General features: G+C 38.7%; 1 protein-coding gene across 1 annotated transcript; it reads right to left on the reverse strand.

The window, feature by feature from the left end:
* Window positions 1-3,593: 3,593 nt before the first annotated feature.
* Window positions 3,594-6,841, reverse strand: LOC147608423 (AT-hook motif nuclear-localized protein 11-like). The gene is made up of 6 exons (XM_086788844.1): window positions 6,353-6,841; window positions 5,400-6,164; window positions 4,859-4,926; window positions 4,602-4,733; window positions 4,321-4,482; window positions 3,594-4,240 (listed from the first exon to the last, which is right to left on the reverse strand). Exons 2-6 carry the CDS (start codon window positions 5,932-5,934, stop codon window positions 3,917-3,919), a joined length of 1,221 nt encoding a protein of 406 aa, XP_086644970.1. The 5' UTR covers window positions 5,935-6,164; window positions 6,353-6,841; the 3' UTR covers window positions 3,594-3,916.
* Window positions 6,842-16,244: the final 9,403 nt, after the last annotated feature.

Here is a 16,244-nt window from a genome sequence, read left to right on the forward strand (position 1 = left end):
TGAGCAATATGAAACATTAGTCCAAAATCTGAAGAATTGTTAGACCTGGCCTAAAAACCAAACCCACCAAATTCATGTGAGCCAAGCTCCTCCAAATTTGTGTGAGCTTGTCAGCCAAGCTAGTCAACTAGATGTGACGTGAGACAACCCCAAAAAAAAAAGGTTAAAAGACCTAAAAACGCAAACTTTAAAAAAAGAATTTATTTTTTCAATTTTGTAGTACCCAGTGTAGGATTCTATTGTTTGCAATTTGTGGTAGTACCAGGGCAGGTATCCGATTCTATTTGTCATTCTTTTCAAACCTGATTGAGAGGCCAATCTCAGAGTCACAACATTACCACATCATTTCTAAATAATAATGATGTTACTAAACCTACTTGCCTAACCACCCACACCAACCACTCGTCGGTGAGCACTAAAGATCGATTTTCTGAGAGATACCCTTTGTTGATGCAAACTCGATCTTGGCTAATTGTTGGAAATGATAGTCTAGTTGAGTGTAGGGCATCAAATCATGTTTCCTTAAACCCACCCAGTCCTTGGCCCATCACACTCAACATGGTGCTTCCCTATTAGGAAGGCAAGGCTCCTTCGAATCTACCTTATGTGAGGAGAATGGGAAGTAATGAACCCGAGTGCCCAAGTCACTAGATGCCCGACCACTTACATATTTCTTATAAAGGATAACTCAACTAATGATAAAAGGCTTTTCTCTTGTGTGAATTAGAGAGCTCTTGTGTGCTTTACCTTCTCTACCTATTCCATCTCTTGTGTGAGTGAGTGTGAGAGAGAGAGTTAGTCATTACACCACCATGGCATCATTGTTGTGAGGAGAAGGAAGCCCTTGGAGCAACTTCTACAACCATTGGAGTGACAAATATCCCTTGGGGAGCTACAAATGTGCAAAACACGCATCCCCATGATAAAAGGTAAGCATTTATCAAAGGTATTGTGGTTGGCGACTCCAAAAAATGGATTTCTGTGAGGATGGAAACAGATTCTGCGTGGTTTTTAATCTCCCTATATGCCTCTGGTTCATCAGCTAGCTCCAAGCCAGCCCTATGGCGGTCTCTTCTCCTATCATCCTTGTGGAGGACTTCAACGTGGTTGAATACCAACGAGATAGGTGCTATCTGAGTGGTTCTATTGCCAAGGAGATAGACCCAATAAAGGAAAAAAATGGAAAAAGATAATATCCATGTGCTAAGGGACAGTCTTGGAATCTTGGCCACATCAACAGAGGATAATCTGGCAATAGTCCACTCTCACTATGTGAACATCTTCAGCTCGCCACCCCTTAGATCCATTGCTAAACAAGAAGCTTGTGCCAAAATAGCTACATGTAGGAGCAAAACGGTTCCTCCTCCCCTGGCTGCCTTACTTGAAAGGGATATAAAAGTGAGGAAGAACTTGGAGTAGCCATAGACTCTCATGGAAAGAGCCCTAGACTAGATGGTCTTCCTAGTGAATTTTTCAAATGTTTTAAAAGGTTTTGATTCTTTATCTTATGCTGGTGTGGAAGGAATCCTTCTCCTTTGGGGCTTTCCCTCGACAAGTCGACGAAGGTGTAATTAAGCTAATTCATAAAAGAGGGACCAAAGAGCATATCAGTAACTAGAGGCCCATCACAATGCTTTCTACTGCTCACAAATTTTTTGCAAAAGCCCTTGCACTTCATCTGACTAAAAACCTCAATGCGTGGATCAAAAGTTAACAAAAAGGTTTCGTGAAGGGAAGGTTTATTTTGGATGCCATTATTGCCATGTGGAAGGGCTTTGAACATGCTCAAAGTTCTAATGAAGATTTCATCTTCTTCAAGATTGACTTTGATAAAGCTTATTAATAGATTGGAACTGGGATTTTGTATTGCAGTCTTTACACGATATGGGAATTGGACCAAGGTTCATTAAAGTTGTTCATACCATGTTTGGGCCAACCAGTGCGAGAGTGGCAGTAAACGGTCAGCTCTCACTCCCATTTGCACCACGAAGATCCATCAGGCAGGGTTGTCCTCTGGTGCCTCTTCTCTTTGGCATTGCTACTGATGGTCTTGGTTGGCTTGTTGACAATGCAATACAAGGGAAAAGACTTACAAGGATCAATCTCCCAGGGCGGTCAAAAGCAATTATGCCTACAGCAGTTTGCAGATGATACCAACAATCCAATTCACAATGACCCCCAATCTATAGAGGTATTTTGGGACTGCCTTCAAACATTTTTTCTAGCTTCTATTTCCATCATAAATCATTCTAAAATAGGGATTAGAACTCTTCTCCAAGGGCCTAGGCTGTGGTCATACTTTGGAATCTATCCCACATCTCTTTATTTCTTGCCCGAGAATCAAACATGCTCTACTCCTTCAGCAATCTGTATACTACACTCATCCATAGGATCTTGATTTGAAAGAGATTCTTCTTGGCTAACGGTTGTTCAACAAAATATGGAATATTATCACATCAGTATTTGTATGGAATGTTCGGATTGGTAGAAATATACATGTTTTTCATAAAAAACAATTTGACATGGTACAACGTCTGAGAAACTCTTTGGTTCTGCAAATTCGGAGTGCTTTGAAGGATACCAAGGAAATGTTGTTTTCTGAAATAGAAGAGCTCAATAATATTCTTGTGGCCAAAATGGATGTAGACGGTGAGCATCTCATCGAGGAAGCCAGAGACACAAATTCAGCTCGACTTTAAGAAGAGGGAAATAATTGCTGCTTCTAGATGAGATGAGTAACTCATGCATTACATTATGGACCTAGTTGAGGTCTAGGCTACCCTATGACTAGTTCCTAGATATAGTGTTGAGCTTCTCGTTTAAAAAAGCTTTTTGTAATAAGTCTTTCATAGAGTCTATTTTTCTAATACAGCTCTTTAAAGTTTCCCTCAAAACAAAATGACGGTGGAGGACAAGAAGCACCAACATCACCCCGATGGTAGACGAGGAGAATGATAATGTGTACTGTCCATGATGCGTACAGTAAGTCCATGATGCGTATAGAATATGTCCACAATGTACAGGTACACCGATATGTATGGTATGTCCATGATGTGTATAGTAAGTCCATGATGCATATAGAGAATGTCCACAATGTACATGGTACGCCGATATGTATGGTATGTCCATGATGTGTATAATATGCCCACAATGTACATGGTATTGCCCATATGTATGGTATGCCCCTGATGTGTTATGTCCACATGTCATGTGGCATGTTGACTTGGACACTACATTGCCACATCAACAACTCTTGGAACAAAAGCGCAATCAAAACCCCTCAATCGATAGTGCAACCAATTTTTACCACACCGCATAAAAGAGCCAAATTCAAGTAGACAATTGATGATAATCAATTGATTATACACATGTGTACACACACACACATTCAATTTGAACTCACAGCCCCTCCCATGAAACATGGTCAGATAGCCACTTGGGCTTGGAGCTACCAGTAGGCTTGACTATATATTCACAATAAATATCCAAACAGTCAAAAGAAAAGATCCACACCTTTTTCAAAAAATGAAGATGCACATTCAAACCTTACATTCCAATACATAAAGGGGAATGGATCAAAAGGAGAAACTACAGGCAGACAGGTTATCTTTGTATATTATTTCCTTCATAAGTCCGGTCACAAATCATACACCAGCTTAAGAAACTAGCCATCTGCTTCCTTGTCTAGCAAGTTGCCACAAATACCTGTCTGTTAGACACTACTTAATAATAAACAACAAACCTCTTTTTGGAGTAAATAAAGCTCCACAGAGGTTAACGAGTAAACTTACACAAAATGGCTCCTAGTGCTGCACTACGTTAGCTTGTAACATCAAGTAAAGTTTCCAGCTACAGACGGGTGAAGCTGAAAAGCTCTATAGATATACCTAAAAGTCAGTTCAAAGCACCAGATCAATCATTGCCCTGGTGACGATATGTCAATGTCAGCATTATGCCTGCCTTCCGGCACTCCTTGGGAAGCTGACCAACCCATAAACTGTACTGCAATCATTTGACCCTGGGGTGACTCAGCATTGCTACTAGCTGCATTTCCGGAGCTCTGATTGAGTGGTGGGCTGTCGGGCTTGAGATCTGCCATATCATTCATCGACAGCTCTGGGGCTGGTGGATTGCCACCTTCTTTCAGGTGGCCAGATACCGATAACTTACTTGCCCCCTCAACTTTAGTGGGCTTGGTTTGGACCTTCCGAGAGTTGCTCATGAAACTGCCCACAACTACCTACAAGACAAACGTTCACCTGATTCAACTTTACAAGCTAAGAGGTGCCAGAAATACAGAAGCAATGCTGAAACCTTTACCTGAACTGGGCTAGCCGCCAGTAGCATTCCAGCAACTCCTCCCCCCACCACTCTTCCGTCTGGCCCTGCTAGAGACACGCTAAGTCCCCCTGTTCTGCTGCGTGTCCCACCAGATTCTGTCACAAGGAACGACCCGGACAAAGAGAGAATTTCAAAGCGCCCCTACAGCACGAATTGCACCAATATCAGCAGCATTAAACACTACAAAGCATTTGGCGAATTTTTGTACCAGCACCCATCCAAGCCTATTGAAAGCAAGTAGAGAGTTTCTGGGATTGAACCTCGTAAGTTACGGTGCCACCAGAGATCGAGGGTTGACGAAGTGTGACATTTGAAATGGCTCCATTCGCAGACAGGATGCATATTCCTCGAGGTCCTTGTTGCGAGAAAGACATTATTCTGGCGGCCACATCCTATTGTAAGATGCATCAATAATCTTAGCAATTTAGCTTATGCAACCTATCACACCAAATTTACAACTTTGGACTCTGGAGTACACATAAAATACACTCTAGAGCTTGTAGGGGTCAAACTTTACCTCTCCAGTGGCAACTGTAATGGCATGAGGTGTGAAACCGGCACCCGCAGAGCCAGATATCATTTCTCCTGTCATGCATGCCAAAGAGCAAAATAATGTTCTAAAAATTGCTTGTGCAAATCGGGTCAAAGCAAAACTGGAAAAACTTAGGCTGGATACATCTGAATTGAGTTCCAGAATCCAAAACCAAACCAGCATAGCATGTCACTTTATGTATAACCTGCCTTAGAGTAGCAAATACTCTAAAATCCGGAAAAAAAAAAAGGATCTGTTCCGAGAAATTTAGCAGCTTCATTTTAATTCCACTAGTGTGTAGCCTGGTGGTTAAGGGTTTTGCTTCCCATGGTAAGTACCTGCCAGCCTACACCCATTGGGTGCACTATAACTAAAATATATAATAATATATATCCCTCCAAAAACATTCATATGAAACCAATAAAAGCTTTGATTTCTTGCAAATAGATTAAACGCATGGACCTGTTTTTGCAACTAAGGGGTTTTTCACTACATGGAAAAAAACGCCTTGAGAGAGGCTTATTACCTAGAGCTGCTAGCTGCTGCTTCTTGCCAGATCCTGGAGGTCTTCCTCTGCCTCTCTTTTGGAGGGGTGACAAGGGTCTGGGAGTTGGTGAAGAGAATGGCTTCAATGTAATCGCAACAGTGCCATCCGGCGCATATTTCCGGGGCCGCCCACGCTTCTTCTTCATAGAGTCTGTTCCTCCGAGCCCAAGATGGTGGTGACCACCCGTGTTTGTGAGTGAGCCCAAGTGAGGGACAATGGCAGTTGACATTTCAGGTATGTAGGGGGGAGGGGTGACAGCTATTGGAGTTGCAGCTATGGTCCTTGTGGTGGGATCAGTTGTGGCCGAGGCAACGGCACCTGTGGTGACTACAAAGGGTGCTACCATGGCCCTTGTGGCATCAGCCCTGAGGGGTGCTAGGGCATGCACTGGGGTGGGTGTCCCCGCTGACACATATGACAACAGTTCTGCACTTTTTGGGTGCATACCATTAAATGATCCTGTCACTCCTGCAGATCCTGATGGTGGCAGGCCCATGGAATCCTTGATTTCCATGCACAGATTTTTTAGCTGGTGGTGGAAACACAAACCCTAGCAGGAGGTTCTTCTCTTTCCATAAAAAGCCCTCCTTAGAAAATGTGCTAGGGTTTTTCTTTCCATGCAAAAAAAGGGCCTTAGCTTAAGTGCTAGGGTTTCTCTTCTCTTGGGGGTTTTCTAGAAGATTGACCATTGCAATTTCTCATGTACCTGCTGCTGCTGTTCGTCCTCAGAAGGGAAAGCCCCCCCTACAAAAATACAGAAATTCAAGAAAAATAAAATCAAATTTGCAGCATAACACAAAAATTCAAATGACAACGTTAATGAAGTTACTTTCGCCAAGATCAAGCCAAGAAAAAATTAATCAAGCTACTTTAAACGTCTGCAGGCTTGATCTCTCAAAAATGAGACAAAAAATCACACAAAAAGAACATACCCTTAGTAGGACCGATGGTTGTTGATCTCGCCAGAAACCCTAGTCCGCAGAAAAACTTGAGAAACTAGCCAGAAACCCCAACTCGACTTCCAAAACCCTAATTTGCAGAAAACCATGAAAACAAGATGCCAGTAACAAAGAGAAACCCTGATTTGTGCTTCAGAAAACCCTAATTCTTAGAAACAGCATGACCAGAAACCCTAAACCGCTCAGAAAAAAAAAGCCTAATTTCTATTAAACCCCTGATTGAAAACGAAAATGAGTTTTGCAAATGAAATATTTTACGGAAAAAAAAAGAATTTTAAAAAAGTAAACATTTTGCAACGAACTGCGAAAAAGCTCGCCACATTTAGCAGGCGCAGCACCCGCCAACTTTGGCAGGGACTGTTTTGTCCCGCAGCCAAACTTGGCGCCACGGCCAACAAAAACACGAGGCCCAAAAAAAAAAGAGAAAAATCATTGAAACGTCCCCAAAAAAAATTAAATAAACAAGTAATCATTGATTTTTTTATTCGCTTTTTTCGACCACCGCCTTTTGCAGCCTTCCTTTTAAGACTTTTATTGCATAAAAAAGAAAAACAGAATAATATATTATTAATATTTATTGTTTTTATCTTTTTCTTCCCCTCTTTTTTGGAAATAATCGCCAGTCGCTGTCCACGAAATGACATCAAACTTTGATGTTTTTATGAACTTTTATTTTTTAAAATTATCATTACTTTTACTTTTCAACGGCACCCGATGATTAAAAAATATATATTTAAAAACCTCGAAAAAAGTATTCCACGCAACTGACGTGACGCTGACCGTACTTCTGCCACGTCAGATATTGCCCCCATTTTTTGTATCTGCCTTAAGAGTTAATTAATTCTCTCTCTCTCTCTCTCTCTCTCTCTCTCTCTCTCTCTCTCTCTCTCTGGATAATACTGTAAATATATTAAAAGAGAGCTTTTTATAAAGACACTTAACTTAGGCATATAGTCCATTAGAGACAAATTGGTTGCTTGCATTTCTACGAGTTCCAAACTGTAATGTGTCAGACTGTTGTCCCTGTTGCTCAAGGCCATGGCTTCCTTCTTTTTTATCTCTATTTCCTTTTCTGCTTCAACCACATCATTAGATGAGGTCCATTTCCATCTTCTCCACTTGATTAGCTTCACGGTTAGCAATCTCCTTCAGCAGTTTGTTCCTGGATTCCTTCAAAGCACTCTTCATCTACACAGTTGCAAATTGTTTCAAGCCAAGACCCAAATCACCTTGTACTCTCTCTCTCTCTCTCTCTCTCTCTCTCTCTCTCTCTCTCTCTCTCTCTCTCTCTCTCTCTCTCTCTCTCTCTCTCTCTCTCTCTCTCTCTCTCTCTCTCTCTCACAGACAATTAGCAAGCACAATTATATACACATGCACAATCCGGCATGTAAACATGCACAATGCATACACACACAAAACTGCATGTACTTATGCACACACACATGAGAGGACACACACACGCACGCGCGTAAGCACACAGTCTCACATACATGCACATGGATACAGGTATGTTTGTGTGCACGTGTATGCTTTTGTGTGCGTGCGTGCATGTGTGCATGTCAAAAGTATTGAATGTTAAGAAATGCAAAAGCAATCTTTTTATACAAAATATAAAGGGAATAAACAGCCTATGAAATGTTGAACACCTTTATACTAAGGCTAAATTGCAGTAGTTATATTCACAAAGATTTGACAATTAAGGAAATTATGTTCTTTCAGGGTCGCCATTTACAAAAATAGTAGTGGCAAGCCCTAAAAGGGGGGCGCACTAAAAATATGTAAGATAACATGTGAGTTGAACTTAAGGGGCTTTGTTTTCTTATATTGTTAGATGAATTCTACATAGATAAAAAAATTATTTATTTGAAAAATGAAAATTGTCATGCACAATGGGTAGAGAATTGTATTTAAATTAAAAAGACTTGTCGTAGGTATGCGGCTTTTGATTGCCCCTTAAACACACATGCTATGGGTTTCTATATAGTGAAACACCTTGAGTGACAAGCAGAGGGACTCAATTGAGGAACTTATTTTGGGAGGGTGGTGAGTACAACCTCAAGATCATACCAACACGACTGAGAGGCTAACTTATTTTGGGACCTATAATATATCGAATATGGTTAATTTAGATACTCAATAGGAGTCTTTTACTAAATTTTTTATAAGTGTTATAGATGTATGATATGTGTTTTCAAGTTCATTGTGTGTGTGTGTGTGTGTGTGTGTGTGTGTGTGTGTGTGTGTGTGTTTGTGCACTCTCGAAACACATTGACAAAACATTTTCTAAGAAGCACATTTTGCTTCACATACAAATTCAAATGTGCATCTTCTTTCATAGAATGTATGTAAGTTCTTTTTAGATATGAAAATATTTAGATGTGAGGTAGTAAGCTCTTTATAGAATGTATGTAAGTTCTTTTTAGATATGAAAATATTTAGATGTGAGGTAGTAAGCTCTTTATAGATATGAAAATATTTAAATGTGGGCAGCTTTTCTTGACGATGCAACTCTATCCATTAAGTCCACTATTTTGAAAGTTGTGGTTGTGGGATTGAAATCATAGAACAAGTCAATTAAGCTTTCTAAATAGTGACTTTTTGTATTGACAATACAATTTATTGCTTTTTAAAAAAGATCACAATTAAGTAGTTTTCAATTTATTTACCTTTCTGACTTCCTTGAAAATCATGTATGACCATACCTCTAAAACTTATAGGCAAATATGTACACTCCGTGTCAGAAAAAGTGCAATAATGGTACGCATAAACATTTTTTCCATGTTTTTCTTTTTTTTAAATCTATTTCTTGAAGACTGGACTCAAAAGTAGTATTATTCCATCCATGAGCTATATTGTCAACGTAATTGGGCACCTCCAACAAGAAAAGTAGCTTCTTAGTTAAGCATTATGTAATTTTATGTTCAAGAGCACAAAGCACAAAAGGATAAAAATGAAGAGGATAATAAGGCCTTATTACAACTGTATTTGACGTGCTTTGGATATTTTTTTATTCTTTACTTTCAATTTCCAAAATAATATCAACTTCATTGTAAGAAGTGCCCTTTATTTACACTCGTAGATCTAAGATCACTTTTGTAATTTTTTAACAATTCCATGTAGCAATTTAAGTTCTTCATATGATGGGAGACTCTTTTGTGTAACTAGTCAAATAGTCATGCTAAGGAATAAGTGTAACAAATTAACGAGGACTTGTTTGTGCAATTGGTAAAATAGGCTACGGAACCCGGCTAACAATTTTGTGTAGCAATTTAAGTTCTTCATCATGACGAGGACTCTTTTATGCAACTTGTAAATTAGGCATGCTAAGGAACCCATTTATAATAAGTGACTTGTAAAGATGTTGTGATGAACTAAAAAATGACATACCTTTTGAAACTTACATACTATGTTTAGTGGTTTCTTGTATTAAATCAATATTAGATAATTTGGAAAAAAAATCTCACACTTTGGGAATCAACTTCTTAATATAGTTTTGGCCATATATTGAGCATATTAACTCCAAATTTGTCGGAGATTATAGATTTAGATTCTACTCTTAAATATATTTCCAATGATATGTCACATGAGGGGGTTTTGACAAAATCTTGGATAGGTTCACCCATGATCCCATTTTTCAAATGGGAATGGGAGTTTTCCCAAATTATCTAATATGGTGTTAATTTATGATGAAGAGTATAGAAAAGTGTGCTCTTGTTGTAGAATATTCTTTATTCAACTAAGCTATTCATGGTCTTCTACCATAAATTAAGGCTTTAGAATCAAGAGTTTAAATTAATTACACGGAAGTACCAAAACACTTTTAAATTTTTAAAAGCTTAATGAATGCATAATCTTACATGATTACATGAATGGAAATTTTATAGGTAACACATTTATTTCTCCCTTATTTTTTTGAGAAAGCAAGTTTTTTACTTGCCTCTTCATGTTCTTTAAAAGAAAGTTGAAAATACGCCACCTTTTAAAACTGAAAGTTGAACCAACTTCAAAGATCACTTTTTTGCACAAAAGACATCACCTTTAAATAGTGAAAGTTAAAGCAAGTAGATCTATTTATTTCCATAAATAAATTTTATGGATATATAAGATCTTGTAAAGATTTGTTATATCAATAAACACCATTTTTCTTACTTTGTTTTCTTCATTAAATATTATCATTTTTAACCATCAAACATTATCAAAAATATAATTCATGTTTTTTTGTGAGTGATAAATAATCTAAAAGAGAAAAATAAATGATCACTAATTTGGAGTATATGAAAGTTGGCATACAAATTTTGTCCCTTTAAATAAACATCATTGTTTTTTCTAGTTGAACTCAATAATTTAAAATGTTCCTTTACATTTGAGAGTTCTAGATTACAATTTATTTGGAGATTCTCAAACAAGGAAAAACCTTCAAGCATACTATTTTATTGGGTTTATAATAATAAACTGATGGGAAACCCCATGGTTAAGCCATCGTTATATGATAGAGGTCATGCATTGGTGTAGTTGGTTAAACAAAACATAGCATTGGTACTACTCTAAGTGATGCATGAAACCTCTTTCATGCATGGTTTACTCTTTATAAGGCATACTCTAAGTGATGCGTGAAACCTCTTTCATGCATGGTTTACTCTTTATAAGGCATACATGGTAGATTATGAAAGTGACTTGCATAATGCCAAAAATAATATTTTCACAATGTCATCTCTACCAAGATTGCCATGTCTCTCCAACTCTATCATATACTGTCATCTCTACCAAGATTTCCATGTCTCTCCATCTCTATCATATCACTCATATTCTTGACAACTTTAAGGGTTAAAACGCTCTTGCTTGATGACCACCATTAGTACATTGATCTTATACCCATATAATGCTTCAAATGGTGATATGTCAATCCTCACATGAGGAGTACTATATTGTAGGAAAATTTGGCAAGAGGCAACCCCAATCATACCATGCATGTTGAGTCTCATGGCAATAGTGTCTCAAATAAGTCTCCACCCACTTATTCACTCGCTCTATTTGACCACCATCGGTCTTGGTGTGATAAGCGATACTAGGAGTTAACTTAGTTCCCATGGTCTCAAATAAAGTTCTCTAAAATGAAATCATGAATTTTATATCTCGATCCCTAACAATTTGTTGTAGCATGCCATGCAAATTGAACAAACACGCCACAAATTGCTTTACAACCATAGATGTCATGTACTTGACCTTCGTAGGGATGAAATGTGCCACCTTTGTCAACCTATCCACCACAACTACAAGCTGTCCCATCCTCTCTTTGTGTAAGGAAGTCCTGTGATGAAATCCATAGCAATGTAAAAGCGGCATATTCATAGGTGAATATGTACATGGAGTAATTAGAATATTTCTTTTAGAATGCACAAACGGTGGGAATTACTCTTTTAGAATAACATAAAAATAAACTTTCTTTTCCACAAAATTCTAGAAAAGTTTATCATAACCTCCTTTGTATAGCTGACCATTTCTCATTTTTATCATTCTATTTTCAACTTAAATTAACCCCAATTAGATGTAAAGGACTCTAATCTACAAAATTTTCAATTTTCAAGAGAGTAAACAATAAGAAAAGTTTAATTAATCTTTTTGTTAATCATTCTAGGATAAAGAAGGGCTGAATTGTAAAGAAGAGAAGGGGGTGGCCTTTTCATCAAGGCATAACATTAGAATTTACTTCAATCAACTATGAAATAAGAAAATCAAGAAAACCATAGATTTAAAATTAAAAAGTAAGAAAATTTTAGCTTACATGGAGTTTTAAGCTTTCCTTTGGCTTGAGGGATTGAGGGTTCTACTCTTGTTTGAAGCAAGAGTGGCCACCAATTACTGCCAAAAAATAATTAAATTATCAAGAAAATTCAATGTAAATGGCTCTGGGTAGGAGTAGAGTAACAGTGCATAAACACCATTAAGCTTTTACAAAAGGGGGAGGCTTCTATTTATAGGAAAAGTGAGCCTCTAACCAAGCAAACTGATTCTAGAATTTTCTAGATCAGTTTGGTCAATTTTTGACCATTTTTGGGTCAATTTAGCTTACTTTTTGGATCTAGTTGAAAGAGGAGAGAGGAGAGATGAAAATATCTCATTATTTTCGAGTTTAAAACTCCTCCACACGTGAAATAGGCGCCTCCTTCATGAGGGGAGATCCCCACACTGAGGTGTCAAAAATGCATTATTTCCTCTAAATATCTCTTAATTTTTAACTAATAAACCTTGTACTCAGTCAACTCTTCATCTTATGTGAGCATTTACTCATTTTTGGGGGGTTTTTCTTTTATTCTTCAATTTATCTCCTCCCTACATTTGGACTAATCTTATTGGTCCATAGGATCCTTAATTAGACCATAATCCAAAAAATTCTGAAAATATGGTCCCTTAGGCTAAGGTCCTTTTTACCTATTATCAATTAATTCCAATTGCACATTGGAAAGTTCTTTTTGAATTTCCATTTCAGGGGAAACCATTTTAGATACTAGGAGGATTTTTATATCCAAAAATATCTCAATTTTGAATTACCTCCCTCTAGACATTTTCTCTCTCCAGGCCAAAACAGGGTAAAACAAGATCTTCCTTTTATTTCAAAGAGGGGAATAATTATAAGATCAGAAGGGGAGGTTCTTACACCTGCACATCTCAAAAGCCGGAGGGAGGAATCTTACATCCTACACTTAAAAAAACGCAAGATGTCCTCATCTCGCAAACTAGAGGACAACTCTTTCCCGTAAGATCCAACTGATTTTGGGATTCCTTATAGTTTGGTGAACCCAACAAAATCCTGGGAAAAAGATCCCTTATATAGAACTCATCATCAGGTAACACTTCAGTCAGATCATATCATTCAAATCCTTTTCACAATAAACCGAAATTTCCATCTGAACAGTCCTTCATGGGAGTGTGGTTTTGCTCAGCTTATCGCATTTCAACCAAATCTCATGAATCATCATTTTTCAATCAGAATCCAAATCAACTCATCAGTTCTCAACCAGAGTCGTATATACAGCCAGTAAAGAGGTGCAGTTATACCCTCGGTATATACGGGTAGTCACAGTCCTTGGATTCATAAGGTAAATACCATCATGTCTAGGCCTCAAGCAAGTCAGAAATTCCATGCAATTGCGGTACTTCCATGTAAAGACCCAATTACTTATTTATGAAATCCAGTCTGAATATCAATTTGTATGAATTTCATTACACAATTACAACCTTTTACTGCTACTTCATAAATTTTTGACCTTTTTGGCTTCACGATTAATCCACATTAGCCAAATTTGCTCTCATACCAGCTGAATGATCCATGTCCCCACCGCGCAACGAATTCAGGGGTGCAGCGGAAGTAGCACTTCTTGCGCGGGGCAAGGTCCCTCACTCAGGGCCTCGCCCACGGATATCCGAACAAGAAACTTATCCCTCCGTTCTTCCAAAATCGAGGGATTAGTTTCCTCACCCAGAAAGCACGGGCGATTCCTCCAGGATATTTTTACTCTAACGTAGTCAAAAGCCTTAACTAACTAAACTGATCTGACCAAACCCGTAAGTCCCATAGTCAGATCAAGGAAACGATTGCACTTGAAGTGAGGTGAGACGAGGGACAAGGACCCGTAGTACAACGTGGCGGCGGGAGACACGGTGGAATTTCTTCTCAAGGAGTTGTAGAGCTTTGGGGAGACCTCAAGGATTATAAGCTCGACCATTGGAAAGATCCTCACTCACTCACGACAGTTGCGTTTCACCAAGGTAATCACTTTTTGGATGTGTTTCAAAAGGAGGGTTAGAGTGAGCCATAACATTTTTGACGCCGCTGCAACCGTGGGCAGGGAGCAATCCCTTGGCTTTTTCCATCGTTTTGCCTCTAATCTACGCATAACCCATTGCCCATTATCTTGATTAATGTTTTCCAAGATGTGGATTTAATGGTGATTTGTGTGAGATTTGGTGTAGAATAGCTCTCTTTTTTGTTTTTGAAAAGAATGCTTTTTGCTTAATTTTTAGATTAATTTGTTGTTTTTGTTGTTGTTTTGGTGGTTTTTCATGTTCTTAGGGCTTGCACATATTTTGTATTAGGCTTATTTTGCATCCATTGCATCAAACAATGCAATAGAATGCAATTTTTAGTGAATGCTAGCTCTATTTAGTTTAAACATAGAACTAAGATCATTAATTTTAGTTTAATTATGTATTTTTTGTTGAAATTATTTGGTGTTCTGGGCTACCACACCTCCAAGAGGGAACTCTACACATTCACCTAATGGATGATCAATAAATCACAACCGTCATGGGGGTACTTACCAATGCTTCGATCTCGAGTCCCTTGAGGCCTCCAAGTTTGCTTGTCAAGCTCCACCTCCACATCGTCACCGTGGAGTCACTCACACCATCACATAGACCAATCACACTCTCTCTCACTCTCTCATACAAGCATAAGTACACAAGCATGAAAGAGGCACAATGCTAGAATGCTCTCACTCCTCATTCTCTCTCAAATCACAAGGGGAGAGATCTCAATAGCACAAAGGGGATTGTGTCTTTTCATTATGAGAAAATGCCTTATATACAATTAGCCCTTATTCACACTTGGGCGCCCAAAAACTTACTTACTAAGCCTTGGGTGGCCAATATCTCATAATGTACAACCTTTATAGTGCCTTTTCATGACACTTATTAATGTCCTCAATTGAGGATCATGTTGTTAATCCAAAATGGGATTAACATCCCCCCTTCCTGATGTAGGTTCTGTCCTCTCAGAACCTATTACTAAGGTTAGAAGACCTAGTCATCACCGAACTCATGTCGGTAGAAATTTCGTCTGGATTGGAGCTTCCGAAGAGTGCGGCGAAATGCTGAGTGTGACTTCCGAAATCCAGTGTCCACCATATCTTCAAATGTAACATGCATGTAGGCTGGAAGACATTCTAATCGGTGTGGTAGTACAACATTATTCCTCTGTCTGAAGGCCCTTGATTCATGTCGAACTTCAAGTGCTCTACTTCAAAGCCATTGTCGTAGGTTTTTTTGGTTGATCTATTAGCACCACCAATAATTTCATAAACCTGACACTTGCCACAATGGCGGGATTGGGTATTCTTCGCCATGCTCTGATCCATGTAAGCATCTGTTGTCTTTGTTCCTGAATATGGCCAAATGTTGCTGGTGTGAAGATAGGAAGTTGTTACACACATGGGAGTCCCTGTTTTTGGCTCTTGGAATTCCAGCGTCATCCACCTTCTCTTGATAGGCATGTACAATGGATCTACCCTCATTGTTGGTGGCGCGCTCATGTATACTCGGTTGTATTCTGGAACTGACAGAAACTCCTTCCTCCATGTGGGTTGGATTCCAAAATTTGTCAGTTGTGGTTGTTCTTCATTAGTGATGATGGTGGCGTAGCCACCTCTCGTGTGCATAGGATGTATCTTTCTCCATCTCCTAAAACAGTAGCTGATCATGAATGTGATAATGCAAATTTCCAGCAAGTCAATCAACTGAGGATTGGCGAGTGTTTGTACCAAGGCCATGTACTAGATTCAATCATAGAACCATTAAGGGAACCTCAGAGCATGCCAAATGCCTTGATCAAAACCATACCCATTCTTAAGAGGCCATAAAAAGAGCCATATTTGGAGCCTTAACCTCTAGAATTTATCTAACCAGATCTCGCTTTGTAAAACCAATAGGAGGCAAAAGTTGGCATTTCATGGGTCATCATTGTCACCATAACATTTTCTCCAAGGTAATTGGTGACAACTTCATTTTGTCCCCTTTAGAGGCCAAAGATGGTGGTGGCAAAAAAATGTGATAATAAGGAGCACACAAGCTCCAAGAAAGCCAAGCTATG

The sequence above is a fragment of the Cibotium barometz genome, chromosome 53 (assembly GCF_041138505.1).
Source record: "Cibotium barometz isolate CiBa-2024 chromosome 53, ASM4113850v1, whole genome shotgun sequence".
Taxonomy (NCBI): domain Eukaryota; kingdom Viridiplantae; phylum Streptophyta; class Polypodiopsida; order Cyatheales; family Cibotiaceae; genus Cibotium; species Cibotium barometz.